General features: G+C 41.9%; 1 protein-coding gene across 2 annotated transcripts in view; it reads right to left on the reverse strand.

Moving 5' to 3' along the window:
- LOC119015236 (activin receptor type-2A-like) overlaps positions 1–13,363 on the reverse strand; it is a 48,089-nt gene extending 34,726 nt beyond the window's left edge. For both annotated transcript variants that reach the window (XR_005073230.1, XM_037091062.1), the window contains exons 1-2: positions 12,738–13,363; positions 12,268–12,347 (exon numbers count right to left, since the gene is read on the reverse strand). Coding sequence is in view for 1 of the 2 variants with exons in the window: in XM_037091062.1 (XP_036946957.1) it covers positions 12,268–12,347; positions 12,738–12,823 (166 nt within the window). In the remaining variant the exon portion in view is untranslated. The remainder of the gene's footprint in view (positions 1–12,267; positions 12,348–12,737) is intronic.
- Positions 13,364–17,145: the final 3,782 nt, after the last annotated feature.

Here is a 17,145-nt window from a genome sequence, read left to right on the forward strand (position 1 = left end):
AGGAATACAGGAACTAATATCCAATTTCCTCTCTGCTGATGGTCACAGGGGCAGGCTGTGCTGCACTCTGCTCTGTAGCCTCATAATGAAGTGGCATTTTGGCGGGCCAGGCCTGCACTCGGCGCTGCGTGCACCGAAGTAGGTAAACAACTCATTCATCAAGGGTTTTTTTGTGTGCCTGCCAGCAGCGGGGATTGTTCGTTATGATGGAATTTGTTCTAAGGATCAACTTATCATCTGCGTCCGGGCAGAGATGAAATAGATTCGAGGTGATGCATGGCTGTTCGGGGCGCTGGCTCGGGTGGGAGTATGTGCGGCCAGCGCTAAAAAAACAAATGTGAGCAATGATTTTTGAATAGTGTTGAATAAAGAAGTTAGGCTCAGGCCATAGGTCAAAATGCTGTCTGCAGAGCCGGCCTCTTGGCTTGCCAGCAATGCTTGTTGTTGCTACTGATGCAATTTGACACTCCTCCCCCACATAACTGAGTCAGGACACAACTAAATACAGCGTGAATAACAGCATGCATTTAGTCGAAAACTTCTAATCATAGTAGTGCTAACACCTTGCTGCATGCTTTGAATGAAAGCAGCAGTGACGTGTGAAGAAAGTCTTCCACATATCCTGAAAATATTCTGTACTAGTTCTGTCATGTTGTGCAGAAGAAGAGGCAGTCAAGTTTAGACTGTGTGTGTGTGTGTGTGTGTGTGTGTGTGTGTGTGTGTGTGTGTGTGTGTGTGTCAGAGAGATATGGAGGGGGGGGAATTGAAAGATCTAACTTGGCTCTGAGGTCAGGTTGGGTTCAGGCGATGAAATTTCGTATGCTGTGAGGGCTGGATGGAGATACAGTCACCCAGAAATGAAAATTCAGTCATTATCTACTCATGGCCGACGCTGGTGGAACGTTGTGGGGAAGTTTTGCAGCAGCAATCACTGCTGAAGTAACATAAAATGTCTCCGTACAGCTCGTCCGGCATAATACAAATCTCCAGAGGCCAAACTGATTTGAAAAGACGTTACTCGCTTTTTAACGACCCTCTGCGATCGCGTTTAGCTAAGCAGCTACACTGAAGGTTTCCGGGGTGGGTCTTATTGATGCTGGGGACTAGATTGATGAAAATCTTTCAAGAAATACCGGTAAAAAATCATTTTAAAATAAATACTGCATCACATCTGACCTCTCTTTCTGCACCACCATCATCAATCCCTTCCTCCCTGACTTGCCGGTTAGAAATGCATCCCACCACTTGCCTTGAGGGCAGCTCCTGGCAGGCTTGGTTAAAGATTTTTTTATACCATTTATAGCCGTTTGACTATCACAGGTATTAGACACCAGGGCCGGCATGGGAGAGCGCTGGCCTACGGCAAGATTACCACCTGCCGGCAGATTCTCAGGTCCCACTGCACAAAGTGTGGTGAGGTGTTAGCCTTGGTGCTTAATAAGTGTTTCTGTGATGGAATGGTGATTATCATAAAAGTGATTACAGAGGAGATAAGGGGGGAAATATGGGAGTACTGATGAGTATTGTTCTCTGGATTAAATTATGTATTTCAGTGGCCAGGTTGTGTGATTATACCCATTTAATATTTTCTCCTGCAGGAGAGTAATCTTGTTGCTGCGGCTGAATGAATAGAGGTAACTGTGCATGGAGACACTATTTTACAGTAGACAGTAATTTTACAGCGCAGAGCAGCCTGGCTCTTACTAGAGCCCGACGTTAACACTCAATCAGATAGTGTCGTGACATGGCAGGGGTGGTCGGGGTTGGCTCGGGTGAGCTGGTCACAAAGACTGCACTCTTTCCATGGGCAAGAGGAGGGCACATGGAGGTGGTGAAGGGAGGGGAAGGGGGGGTTGGGGGCATTAAAAACCACAGCACTCAGCAACTGAATCCAATCCCTTTAATCCCCGCTGGTATGCCTGAGCGACAAACGCCCATTGGTCTCCGCCTCAATTAGCGCTGATGGAGCCGGTTGCCGGACGGGTCAGGAGAGCGTCTGGATCTCTCGACCACGAATTGACGCAGCCTGCACCGTTTGCACAAGGAGCAAAATACCAGCGAAGCCCCCGTGTCCCTGCTCCAGTCGGCCACCGCATACCGTACATTCTTTACAGGACGAGCAATTTAAAACTCCTCGTTATCTCTCGCAGGGTACTGTAGAAGGATCTGCAAAGCCCCCCCACCCCTCCATCCCTTGGCTCCCACCCCCCACCCCCGTCCTCTCTGTGCTTGGATTGTTTGGATTTATTTGAAGGGTGTGTTAAGTGCCACTTGGGCTTAAAGCTGAACCATGGATTGAGTTTGCAGCGATATTGCAATATCACCAAAGCCTGCAGCATGGGCATTTCAATTCATTTTCATAAAACAAGCAATCAATGAGCGCAGAATGGAGGGGGTGGGAGGCACAGAGAGAAGGAGACGGGAAGACAAGCTATTATATATATGAGGAGATTGGTCCTTTGTGAGTCCAGTCCAGTTCAGTGAGAGATATCTCCCATAATCCACTGCTGTAAAGCTATTGAATGCACCTCTAGCACCCATCACTGGGTAATGCAGGCTTACAATAAAGCCTTTAGAAACAGTTCATATTGCACACTGTCAATGCAATCAAAATATGATACGTCGTGTTCACCTTCGGCAGCGTTGCATTCACTGCAAACCAAAAGAGGAGAAAGTCTAAAAGTGTACAGAAATGCAGTCCGTGGTCAAGGTTAGCCCGCACTGGATCACAGGCTGCTGTTGCTGATGTGTGGAACTAATGCACCGCCCCATTCTGAGTCATCTCACGTGGCCCCCTCCAAGACATGTCGTCCGCCATTCAATTACGTCCACTGTTTGCACTCGCCCGGCTCGCATTTGGACAAGACAAACCAATAAAACGCTGTGGAGTCAATAAATCCCCCTCTTTCATCCATCAGACGACCTCGCTGACTCCTGGCTCGTCTTTATATTTAGTGTAAAGTAATGACACATTCTGGTCACGAGGCCCCGCACAGCCAAAATAAAAACACTTGTGTATTTTTAATTGGGATTGTGTTACAGGTGCAGTAAGCTAAGAATTTGACTCCCCCCCCCGATGCAGAGAGGAAATATATCTGCAGGCTTTATAGATTTGTTTATCAATACTGATGATGACTCAGTTATTGCCAGGCACTGCTGAGGTTTCAAAACTCTGTTTCCCGTCAATACTGCTTGGAAGGAAAAACATTACGAGTTTCAAGACTGAACAGGTCCCCTTTTCACCTTGCTGGCAATTCAGATGCTGGCTTGAGCAACAAGTCAGCTACAAAAGCTTTCCAGTGCCAAGGTACAAAACAAGTAACTATCTTTCCAGTTATCAGCACACCTGGCACTGATTTACTATCTTAACAACTGTCTACAACAAGAATGATAACTAAAATGATGATGTGAGCACCAGCATGATGACTGATAAAGTTTTGTAAACAGTGGCGCCGAGCAAGCGCTACACGTTTCAGCTGCGTTGGCACAAACAACCAAAAACCCCTGAAGGAAATTATTTCAAGAAATCCTCCAAAGATAAGGGGAGTAAGGAGAATCCAACACTCTATTACTAAAGCTGTGGTCTTTTTTATTCATACAAAACCGCAATTATCCTGGTGATTGTCAAATAGGAAAGAGGACATCAGTAAAGACTGGACCAGTGGTCAGCACATGAACAACATTATGTTACGTAAGTATTAAGGAAGTTGTATAAAAACCTTGACTGAGTGATTAAGAGCACAATCACTAAAAGGTCCTTAAATTCCATAAAACAGGTTACAATTTAGAGGTCGGCTGCAAATATGATGAGCACTCCAGCAAAGTGGAGTTTTGATCATCACTGCATCATTCCCCACTAACGTCCACCATTACCGTTCAAAACAATCGATTAATAGTTACTGTAAAAGTTTCTATTCTTGTTGTGGCCAAACTTTAGCTGTTGGTGTCCTCAGGTGTTGGTAGAGACTAAAAACCAACTTGAGTTAAGACTATTTTTTTATACGATATGTTTATAATTATCTGTTTGCTCTTGGTCTGTCCGACTTTTTCAAAATGTATCATCCTCGTTGATTACAGGAGAATAAATGTCGGCGTCAGACCTGTTGATGTGTTTGTATCTCACGTGGCTGCTGCTCGATGCATCCTAAATGACATTTGAGGTTTATTAGATAGTCACACACAGTGACAGCAACAATAATGGCGGGATGATGAACCCGCAATATCACCAGGGAACAGTGTTCACCCGAGTCCCAGAGACACCATTACCCTTTAGTGGTTTTGGTGATAAGAGGTCAGAGCGACCTTCACGACAGTGAGGAATCTTGGCAAGAGATGGACAAAGACGAAGAGGAGGAGGAGGAGGAGGAGGAAGGAGGGAGCGTAAAGCGGGCGAGGACCCTTGAGAGAGCCTGAAACAAGAGCATGATGAATGTACAGCTCGCAGTTTTTAATCAAGGATCAAAGCAGGGCCTCTCCGTCTGAGCAGCCAGCCTGTCTAGACTGAAACTCTCCCAAGCACATAAAGCAACATCTGCAGGATGCATTAATTACAGTAAAAGAACTGTTCTGGACCGCTCTCTGGGGTACCGACACATCAAGAGGTCGAGAATGAGTTGAGATAGTCTTGTATATATCCAAAAAGTGATGATTTATTTTGATAAGAATTTAAATATATATATAAGAAAAATACTGTCTCCTTTCTAAAAGGCGATGACTTTTTTTTTTCTTTCCAACCCTGAACTCACCCTCTCCCCTATCATTTGTCCTAATTTCAGTTAGTAATGGTTACAGGGGCAATTCATCGACTTCCCATTACAGAGGTGCGCTCGGCCTACATTTACATTTTAGGCTTTTAGCTGATGCTCTTATCCAGCATGACTTACAATAAGCTGAGCAGGTAGGGTTCTGCTCAAGGGCGCGCTGACAGGATGAATGCCTGTAGCGGATGTCGAACATTTGACCTTTTGCTTACAGGGTGGCCTCACGCCGGCCTCGATGACCCCACCTGCCTCCCATGACTGCACAATTAATCAGGCTTTAGTCACAGATCACAAGTATACAATTACTCATCATGAAAACTGAGTATTCTTCAAGTATCATTTCTTTTAATTATTAGCCCGCCGGACTATTTAGAAGCAGAAAGGCCAAAAGAATTAAGCTCTCACAATAATGGAGTCTGATTATCATGTGATTAATAGCTTTGATTATAATATTTAGCAGCGTAATCAGCTCAAACCTTCTTCCTGTGTCTCCTTTCCAAGCTCACAACTCTGCTTCCTCAAAGGAGGTGAAAGCTGAATTAAATATGTATGTTATTTTAGTACCTTCGCTCCTTCTACACTGCTGTTATAAAAAGACACAGAGACTTACAGAAATTTTAAATAATATTCAGAGTTTGGTTTGACCTGTATCTAAGATGGTGTCAGCCTGAGAAAAGTAGACTTTTAAATGATTCTTCTAAACTTAATTCAACCTGAAATAAACGGTACTTTCTCCAGTATTTGGTCCCGTGTGGAGACACTCGGGAGCAGGTTGAAACGAATCCCTGCCGAGAAAGAAAGAAAATCCCCTAAATAGCAATTATGCTGTTTTGATCATTCTTAATTGTAGTGAAAGTTTAGATAGTCACTTATGTGGTGAGTGTGTTTTAAGAGGCCTTGGGCTTTCGAAACCCGATCAAACATTGTTGTGTAATTTAAAAAAAAAAGGTTACCTGCAGTGCCTTATACGAATGATAAACACAAGTCGCTGGAAGTTGATTTGTTTTTTACGTGTGGTTCAGTGACCAGAGAAACTTGGCCAACGTGTAAACAAGCAGCGATGTAGGGATCGTATTGAACTTTCCAAAGGTCATCGACACTTCTGTTTTCTCCTTTTGAATGTTAGTTTGTTTCTCATGCAAAAGTAAAAGGGAGATCGAGTTGACCGCAGTTAAAATAAAGATAAAAGTTTTTGCCCATTTTCTGGCATCAATGTTTAGCTCCAAAGTCCTTTTCTGTAGATTATTACACACTTAAACCTCCAAAACGCAACTTTAAAAACACATCAGAAGTGCAATTTTCTCAAAGCAATAAGTAAGTAAGAGACTCCGACTTCACGGAAATGAGAAGAGAGAAGAAAACACTTGGCCATAATCTAAATTCTTCAAGTTTTCTAACTGTTCGAGTGTCATAATTCTCCACGATGAATCCAACAACATGCTGTCCCTTGTCATCATTTTACCCAGATGAGGCTGACACACAGCAACGAATACAAATTTACCACATCACCACAACTTCTGCCTTCTAGTGAAAAAGAGAAGTTTCTGGTGATGATGTTTAGCTCCAATGTTCTCAAAGTAAGAAAGAAGTGATGAGACATCACCGAAAAGTACACAGAAACCACCAGTGTTGCCTGCAGAGTGAGAGCAGAAAACACCTGGCCACAATCTAAATTTATCCAGTCATAATTTCCCAAGCCGAGTCCAGCAACATGCCGTTTCTGGTCACCATTTTACCTCCACCAACACGAACTGGTCCTTGTTTTTATGATGTTAAAGGTGCAGAATGATACACAGCCCTGGAAGGAAGCAGTCCGGCTAGTTGGGCCCGATGGGAAATCCAGGCTACATCTGGCCTTAACAAATACACCTGTGCTTTTGGAGCCTAATGCATAATGCAAGAGAACATATTAGAAATAGATAGGGGGGGGAAAAATGGGACAGAGTTAGTAGCAGGCCTCTGGTCACTCGAGGAAACGCCAAAAACACTGCAGCAGCAGCAGGGTACAGGATGGTTGAGTCACAGCTGAAATGGTTCTAAATGCAGTGACGACTAAATAAATTCAGTTTTTATTTAACTTGGGCCACATTTCATTCTGGTCGTACACTTCTGAAAGTAGTTGAACGTATGTATATGTTTTACAAGAGATGCAGAGAAGGAGCACAGCTTTTTGAGCCAAACCACATAAAGAAAAAAGAAAAAGCAGTTTTAAAAATATTGCTGGCAAAGACTTTGCCGAGCGGATAGTTTCTCGATTTCCACTCTCAGTTCAGTGTCATGGTTTATTCAGTAAATAAATAATGAAGTAAATAATCAACTCAGCCAGCCAGAGTAAACATTAGTTTTAGTCAGCTCCTAGGACACTTTGTAACTGCACAGTTTGTCTTCATTTAAGTTTCAGAATCTTAAATTCTTCATCTGCTCAGACTGTTTTCCAAATTTAGAGTTTAACACTAAAAAACACTTCTAGTGATTAACTGTTTCTGGGAGGGGGGGCGGCATCAGAAGTGTTTTTTTGAAGCAAAGCCAAAGGCAACGTTTTTACCATTAATCAACAACTTGTTTTTTTGGGGGGGGCGGGTTTCAGTAAATTGTACTCAAATGATCAATTGACTATGAGAAACAATCAATAATGGTAAGACTTAGTTGCAGCTCTGTTCTTTAAGGTCTCGTCTTTATTCGTAATGCTTTTATTAAATCAACGTTCTTATTAAGGCCCTGAGAAGATGTTTATTATCATATACAAGTAATTTGTAAGTGTCCATAGTAGCATAATAAAACACATTTATTGCTACATGTATTGTTAAATGTGTCACATGCGGTTATAATTAATTGCCTTCCGAAGCAGAGTTCAATGTTGTGTGAAAACGATAAAACACGGACGCTGGAAGGGAAACGGTCTCTTTGTCTTCAGTCCCTCTGTAGGGAGGTCAGAGGTCAGAGTCGACTGTAAAGGACTTGTCAAAAAAGACGTGAGCGTTGGGGAGCGCTTGATGACAGAGAGGCTTCATCTGGTGGCGGGCCAGTCAACCATTTCGTCCAGTTAATGCGGCTGGTGAATGTTAGTTTTCCCCAGTTCAATGGGACAGAACACAGACACCGGCCTGATGATCGACTGAGTTCACATTACCGTTTCAAGTTGAGTCTGATGTGTAGCAGAGCTGAAACTGAATCATCAGATCTGTTGTGCTGCTGGGGATTTAAAAAAAAAAAAAAACCCCAGAGCTCCTTCATCCTCGCCATATTGATGTAACCTTACACTGGCGTGCAAGAGGATCAATGTCTGTGTGAAACTGCTGCAGTGTACAAAAAAGGAGGCCAAATGTGAAGGTAGAGCAGGAGTCTCGACTTTATACATCTACCAGCCTCAGTGGTGGACACATGCACAAAACTAAAGAGACGTTTTACCCTAAATTACCAGCAAAACACGACTTTTACATCGGGGAATGACCTCCGCAGCTGCTACATTAGGAGACAATAAGGAGCAACATTTATACATTAGAAAAATGTGGCTGGCGACAGGTCAAATAGTCATACAACGGGAAAATATTTGCAAGAAATCCATCACATGTTGCTCCCTTTTGGTTTGTATAATTGGCTGTTTATTTAACATTTGGGTTGTTGGCACGTGTTGGCACACTTCTTCAAATTTCTGACACATCACTGGAAACATCAGGGCTAAAAAAAAAAAACCCACCACATGTCTAATTTGTAATCACCACCAAGTTCCTCTCAGCCTGCAGCTCATGCTCGTATTAAATCTGACATCTGGATCTGAACGTGCCATAAGTTAGGAGGCAGAACTGTAAATATTTACCAATTTGCAGTTCAAGTTTGCAGGAGATCTTTCAAACTGATGACCTGAGTTGAACATCCGCCTGCTTCAGACTCACATTATCAGTTCCTTGGAAGTGAAATGTCACTTTCCAGCTCAGCAGAGCAGCGTTTCAAAACCAAACCGAACCGTACTCGAGGAGCCCGTCTACAATCTTGTCACATCAACGCTTTGGCAGACAACCTTGACCCGCCATGTGTTACGGCAGCATTCAAACATGCCAGCATGGATCAAAACACTGGGCAGCTGCTGCATGCAACATTAAACCAGGTCAAATGTCACATTTCTTCTTTTTTTGTGGGAACATACTTCTCTGATCGCATACTACAGCAGCAGGCGACGTCTGATTTTAAGGATTAATTAGGCAACTTCCAGTATTGAGAAACATCCAGGAACCCAACTAACAAATATTTCCTCTAGTGACTGTTTTATTTGGTTTATAAAATGTCAGAAAATGGTTATAAATAATTGTCGGCCACTTCCTCAAATGTCTTCTTTTGTCCACAACCCAAAAGACACTCAGTTTACTGTCACAGAGGAGGTGGTATCAGAGATTTGTAACTCTTGTGCCAAACAAAACAAATTAATCAGTATCCTTATCATAATTAAATGTCAGTAAAAAGGTGACAAATAATAATCAGGTGAAAGTTCAAGAGCCGATCTTGATATCTTCAATTTCTTTTCACAGTGCAAAGACACCTAATTTACAATAATACCAGACAAACTGAATGAGTAAATATTCACATTTCAAAGCTTGAAATCAGTTATTTCTCTTTGGCATTTTGACTAAAGTTGTTCCAAGTCCAACACCAGCACTGGGAATGCCACCGAGTGTTGGAAAATGCTGGAATCAGGACCGAAGAGTACACAAATTTATGCACTGATCCAATATCCAAAAAAAGGCAAGCGACTTGAGTAACTTCAAGCAATCTCACAACATAACATCCAAAAAGAGTTAGTAGTATAAAGAAGTTAAAAAGAATAGTTATATATAGAGATTTCTTTGAAGATACTAGAATTTAATTGGTACGCGATATCAGCCGATAGCCAAAGTTCCAGCGTTAAATTCGGTATCAGAAATGGGGGAAAAATAACATAAATCAATCACAATTGTAGCCAATTCATTGTGTATCAATCGACTAATTGTTTAAGCTTGCATGCTTGTCATCATATCTGGTAAAAATGTAAACAACCCTGATCCCACATCAGAAATTAACTTGAGCAAAAATACAAAAAACACATTGTAATGTTCAAACTGCAGTTTCACAGACCGGCTCCTCTGCATGTCGTAGTCTTTAAATAAAAACGTCAATGTTATCTTGAGATTTTTTGGCATGTTGCAATAGGCCTCATCAAATAAAACCACTCTGGGCTGAGTGCCCTGCCCTTATCTCAGGCTTCTTCTTGGTGTCGTCTTGAGCTGTGCCAATTCAACTTGGATTTCATAAAGGATTATTATTCCACCTCAAGGAGGAACCATTCATTTCCCCACTTCAGACAGTAATGAGCGACTGGAATAATCATCTGCTGCACTGTGCAGCACAGACGGCACCTGGCTTACACTCTAACCAACCCTAACTATTACCGTATTTGAGAAGCCTTTTAATTTCTACTCAAGTCCTCAAAGACACCCCAGGGCTTGCTGGGAAAGGACAATTTCTCTGCGACTTGAGATTTCATCTTACCTTTTTCATTTCTTTGCTCTCAACTGAAAAAAGCTTTTATATACAGTTGGTACACGGTGGAAAGCAGGTTATTCACCGCCATTTACCTCCTCACAGCTCAGAGAAAATGTTGCACAAGTGTGCAAACAACGAATAATAACAATTCCAATCTTAAAACATTGAGCTGCAACCAATTGTTATTATCAAATGTCTTATTTTGTCCGATATTCAGTTTACTGTCGCAACGGAGGAATGAAACCAGAGAATATTCACAATGAGCAGTTCTACAGCGACAAGAAGAGATCCTGTTTCCACATCCGATTTTTGTTTCCTTTACCCAACCCATACATCATCTGTGATTGCGTCAATCTCTGCCTGTCAATCACAATCCAAAACCAACAGATAACACAAAGTTTAACTATCACTGCATGTAGCATCAGACTTGTTTTCACTGGTTTAGCGTTTATCAACTTTCTTTCGTGTGAAGACGACAACGATCGATGTTTTCTTTAGACCTTGTTGGTCCATCTGGGTGAGATACTGGGTCACACACATCAGAGCATCAAGCCATCAAACTTGTACAATTAAACTTTATATAAACAGTTATTTTTGGTGCTGCAGCAATTCAGAGAACAATCAATAAGTTGTCAACAAACAAACATAAATAAATGAATAAAATCACCACCTATATTGAGATCCTATCAATGAGTAATTTCTCTGGAGGAAAAAAAAGGCCCAAACTCTCCAGTTGTTCCTTGTTTCTTTCATCCTCTGTGAAAACAAAGTGAATATCTTCGGGTTGTGGACAAATGAGGACATTTGAGGATGTCATCTTGGGTTTTGGGACATTTTAATGACATAAGCTCGCGGACATACACATTGCATTTTCCCATAACCCAAACTGACATCTTCAAATTGCTTCGCTCGTCCAACCAACAGTCCTAAAACCCAAACACTCTCCATTTACTGTCATAAAAAGACAGAGAAAAGCCACAAATCCTCACATTCAAGAAGCTGGAAGCAGCAACTGTTTGACATTTTTGCTAGAAAAATGAAAAAAAAAAATGTACTAATCATCACAACTCTGGTTTCACACATAATATGTAGTCTTGTAAATATCTACTTGCATGATGAAAGCGAGCTAAAAATGCCCTTTTAAACCCACTACGAGCAGATCAACGCAAGAAATTACTTTTAAGCCCACCCACATGCACATAACCACCACGCTCGGGAAGAAAAACACCACTCTCGAGTTGACCCCTCTCTCCTTAATGTCACCTCCCCGACCCCGATGGCACTCAGCGAGCATCCACCCCTGGGACATGAGGACGCATTCCCAGGCGTGGAGGCTGAATATCGCCTTGTTTTATTGTAATAACTCTGACTGAGTGTGCTGTATGAAAAAGGTTAAGACCACCTACACAGAGTTTACCCACATTCTTCTATATGAGTCATCACCTTCCATGACCTTTTTGATGGAATACACTTGAGTCATTGATCAACATGTTGGGATTTAAAACCTTTTTTTTTTTTTTTTTTTTGAAAAGGGGGCTTTTTAAGGAGATTTCTGTGGTTTATTCTGAATTAAATCATAGTTATTTATCTTTTTTTAGAGATTACAGCTTGAGTTTTCCATACGAGTCCCATCTAATGTTGGATTTGAGTCTATTTATTATGTAAATTTCTATAATACAAGTTGCAAGGCGCTGATTTTGCATTGGTATGTGCCACAAGGAGCCCCCTCAAGGACCCCTTTATCGTCCCATCTTGACATCTGCAACATGTTCAATGCACATCCACACACATGGAGGACGCACAGACAGGGCACCAACCATAACAGGGGGGATGGCAAAGAGGGATTTACCCCCTTAATCCCCCCCCCCCCTTACTGGGTTGCATTGCACTGCATCCTCCACATTTAACAACACTCTGCAGAGGTAACAATAAGCATCTGCACAGCTGATAATAAATAAAGCCTATGCATAACCCCTCTCCCCTCCACACCCACCTGAAGAGCAGGAGATGAGGAAAACGGCGAAGGCCAGTTTGGTGGCGTCTCCCATTTTCCATCCGAATCTGATCCTCTGACTAGAAAGAGAATAAAAAAAAATAATAAAAAAAAAAAACAAACCAACCCCCCCCTCCCCCCCAAAAAAAGATCTGCAAATCAAAGAGTCAAATTAAAAGTCTTGCAGCTCCAGAGAGCACTGTCTCTGCACAAAGGACATTTTCTTATTATTTTTTTTCTTTTTTAAAATGTCAAATCGATGTTAAATCCGAAATATCCCAATGATGCCCCCCCAAAAAAAGAAGGGAGGAAGAGGAGGGGGGGGTCACGAAGAGGAGGGGATGGTTGGTGGTATTTTCCAGGTTTTTACAGGCGAGCAAAGGAGGACGACTTGTTGGCATGCAAGCCGGAGGTGTCATGTATTTGCCAGGTCTGCAGCATTGTCACGAACAGCCCCTCCGTGCGTTCACCTGTGCCTCCTGGTGTTTAACCTGTTCTCTTCTTCGGAGCAGCGGAGCAGACAGCCGAGCCACAGCCGGGCAGGGCTAACATCCATCGGACTGGAAATCGAGCGCACTCCGCTCTCCAATCAAACTTCTCCTCGACGAGCTCCGTCGCATAGCTCTAAAATGTCAGAAATGTCGCTAAGTAGAACATTTCCAGGTTCCTCTCACACGGACAGCGGGGTTTAAAACGTGTGCTGTTGCTGTTGTATTCCGTGTGGAAGCCTCGGCTTTCGTCCCGACGGTCCGGTCGGGGCTGCCCGGCCACAACCGCCGCTCCGTCCGCTCCAAGAGGGAAACAACCGATTACGCGGCTCCCTCCGGTGTGTTAGTCCGCTCCAAAGAGTGCCAAACAGCCGTCCGCCCGTCGAAGAGAGCCGCACGAACGAGTGGAAACACAACCACACGAGAGCAATAACCTCTAAAGCTGCCGTTAATCCGTGTAGCTAATGCAGCTATCGAGTTTAGGACGAGCTGGTTTTCCCAAGTCCGTCTCCTCCTCGCCTGCTCTGCTCGGGACAATTTCAAGATGGCGTCACCGTCCCGCGGCAAGCACACCGAGCTCATATATAAGGTTTCCGGTCGGGCATTTCAAAATAAAATGCTCAACGTAACGGGATTGTTTTTGTTCTTTTGGTTTCTGTTTTTTTTTTTAAAGATCTAAATACATTATGTCATTGTTTCCTGTGTTATGTAATGAGTCCATCTATTAAATGGTACAGATTAACACATCTGATGGTGGTTATAATCAAATATTCAGACACATTAATGATTATACAACACCAAACAATGTTGTTTGATTACATATTAATTATTTCTTTGGGAATGGTAGAGCCCATCATGTCAAGATGTAGTTTTGTGATCTTCTTTCTTTCAGTTTGCAGTAAATTATATTCAAAATCAAGATTCAAGATGTTTATTGTTGCTCTTGAGGTGACGAAATAAGCCCTAAGGTACTCATCTGGCATCTTAATTAGCTTTGCATTATGGGTTTTAATTTACTAGTTTATAATAATCTGTTTTATAAGGAATCAGACAAACGCCATTATCAAATATTACCCAATAGAATATGCTGTATTTTGGACATTGGGTTGGTGTTTTGTTGTTTGATAAAACGCATGTTTTTTTTGTTTGTTTGTTTGTTTTTTTGTTTCTTTTTTTCAGGAATTGGCACCATATCTACTAAGGTAGATGTCCTGTACTGCTACCTAATCGTATAGTCTTGTGCCAAAGTCTAGTTTGAATGGTCAAATATGGTGTCTTTTTTCAGGAATAATACAAACATTGAAATTAGATATTGCCTAATAAAATATGCTGCAGTTGATCTGTCTAGCTGTGTATTTCCAATGTTTTTCAGGTGTTTACAGTCCAACATTTAGACAAATAAATGAATATACAGTACTAGGTCAGGACAAACATTTGGTTGGTGGTTTGTTGTTTGATTAAATACACATATTTCTTTAGGAATTTGCACCAAATCAACACAGGTGGGCCTGGTATTGTTACTTAACGGTACGGCACTGTCTCAGAGTCTAGTTTTATGACCTTCATTGTTTTAATATGCAGTAAAAATATGATTTAAAATGATAATTAGTTTGTTATAGAGGCTAAAAAGCTCATTTTGAGAAGTACTGCCTTGTTAAATGATGGGATTATATATTTTTTTTAAATCAGGAATAAAATCAATTATACTGGAGTTTGTATATTTTTAATCCTGTATTTCAAAGATTTTGTTTTATCTTTGTCTTTTATCTAACTTTAATTTTGAGAGCAGATGTGTGCACTTCCGGTGCATCCTGGCTCACTGTAGCCAGCTTGATGAAAGTGCTTTACGAGCTGGGGATTGTTTTTAATTCTGGAGGTCTGCTCGTTTTACACTCTGGTGTGGGCCAGTGCAAGGGAAGAGGGGCGGGGACGGTCAGAGCAGCATCTTGTCAGAATAAGAAATAACCCAAAACAATCTTTACCTTGTTGTTAAATCATGTATTTGGACATAAAAACGAGTTTGTAGGCTACACTTTGCTTTTTTTGTGCGTACAATACATTTTGTTTATCAAGCAAACATGTATTTTTCTGTCCAGAATATACAAAACAAGCTGTAAAGGAGCTCTTCAACAGCTTCCAAACCCAATTAAAGTGATGTTTAACGAGGTCCAAACCGTTAAATAGTTCCTATTTTAAATCAACAGCGTGCTCCAAACATATATCCTGTCACCTCTATGTAGGTCAACACGCATCCCGCCTCCATATAGCCTCACGCTGCAGTTTGAGCTACTATATGGTCAAGTATCAGATTTCAACATGGGTTGGGTGCTCAGTAATAAATGCTGAGAATACCATGAAGTACAGATATAGGCTTGGCCTACTCCCAAATCTGCGTGACACTAATCTCTCTAATAGCCTGGAGCAGATCTCCAACCATAAGCGCTGCTAAACGATTAGGAGGTCAAAGGTCTCAGGGGATTTCTCTGCCAAGCTGGAAGCTGAGTCACCTGTTCTATATCTGAGCGTTGGCTTTCATCTCCAGCGAAACACTCGGTCCTGTACGTAGCTTAATGGTTAGAGCTGGAGGCACTAACGCAAGGGGCCGGGTGAGGAGTTCAGTTCCTGTACATGTTATTCCCCTGGCAACCATTTTGAACTTTCCTCACAAATTAACTCTCTCTCTCTCTCTCTCTCTCGCTCTCTCGCTCTCTCTCTTTGCCAAAGAGCTCGGCTCCGTCCTGGAAATGTGGGGGATGTTTTTTTTGTTTTGTTTTTTTATTCTTATGGTTTCACAGATTACTCACTGAGAAATATTTGGAACGTGCATCAAACAACTGGATTACATATCAGGACCTTTTCATGGTCCACCAAATCTCTGTGTAATTAGATTACACTTCATTGTTCGTTTCCTTTTTGCTCTGCGTCACAAATAATTAACTAATTCAATTACAGGAATTTAGGGTGAACCGTGCATGAACTCCCGCCGCAGTTTGCACGCTCGCCCGTGCTTCACCTTGCGTGATCTGTCCCACAAAATGGCCACACGGTATCGTGACTTTGACTTTTATTTTTTTAGATTATAATCTGCGTCGAAGCTGAAACAATCAATCAGGAATATAAACGAGGGGTTACGACAGCAGCACAGTGGCGTTAACAGCTGCTAATGACACATTTATTTTCAGAGACCTTCCCTGTCAGATGTTGTAACACAAGGAGACCTTAATGAGTCACCAGATATTAGCATATGTTGTTTCCTGTAGTTATATAACAGACTTTTTTTGATCTATATGGAATGAATGGAAAAAACTGGTTGCCTGCCAACATGTAATGCTGAGTGCGAGATTATATTTAATCATCACAATTTATTTACACTGAATTATTATTCTTATTATTCATTATAACAGTCCTATGATGTAAAAGCAAGTGACTAAAAACACGTTAACACAGAATTAAACACTACAAATCCCTAAAAAACAAAATTATGTGCATATAAGTTGATTCTTTCATTGTTACAACTTGATATTTAAAGGTCTAGTGTCTAAAGACCAACTGAATACTTTTCTAATTTCCAGGTTTTACTTCCAACGAAACCTGCGCGTTCCCGCTTAGCCTCTCAAACTTTACTTCCTGATGACATCATGGATTTTTCAATGACTTTCCTCGTTGGAGGAGGGCTGAGCAGCTCCCTCGTTATTACGAATGAAAGAAAACATAATCACGAAAATTATGTTTCATTTTTGCTGACAGATTCCTCAAAATCACAGCAGCTTTACGATCCAAGAGGACGTCCATTATACTGCACGAGGAGGGTTAAAGGCAGAATTTATTTTAAAAATGTCCCAGAAATAGCTTACGGCCAGAAATCCTAACGACGAATGAGTTTAGATTCATTTTGATGCCAGAAACATCCACTCTCGACCTTTTATCATTGTGTCCTAATCTACAGGTCGCTGAACATCCGTGCAACATCCCCTCATCCTCGATTTACAACGGCTCCACTCACAAATGGAAGAAACGTGGGCTGCCGTCTTCACCGAGGCTCCAAGAATCTTGAACAGAACCAAGAACCGGAGCTAATTCAGTGGGAAAAAAAGGGGGCTTAGGTGAACAATAGCAGTTTTTGTCTTCTCTGGGGAATCTGGTTTGCAGCATGTAGCCTCCGTCAGCAAGTGGAGATGATGCTGTCTTAATCATCCAACCTGATTCAAAGGGGATGAATACGAACCAAACAGTAAGCACTCGCTCCTCTCTTCTCACGGACTCGCTGAACCTCCTGGATGAGTTTTCACGCCGTTATTCTCTTCTGTTTCTGTACATTCGTTCCAAGGTCAGTGAAACAGCATCAGCTGCAGTCATGCAGGTAAATCTAGACACTTAGCCTCTCTGTACA

Source organism: Acanthopagrus latus, chromosome 24, assembly GCF_904848185.1.
Source record: "Acanthopagrus latus isolate v.2019 chromosome 24, fAcaLat1.1, whole genome shotgun sequence".
NCBI lineage: Eukaryota > Metazoa > Chordata > Actinopteri > Spariformes > Sparidae > Acanthopagrus > Acanthopagrus latus.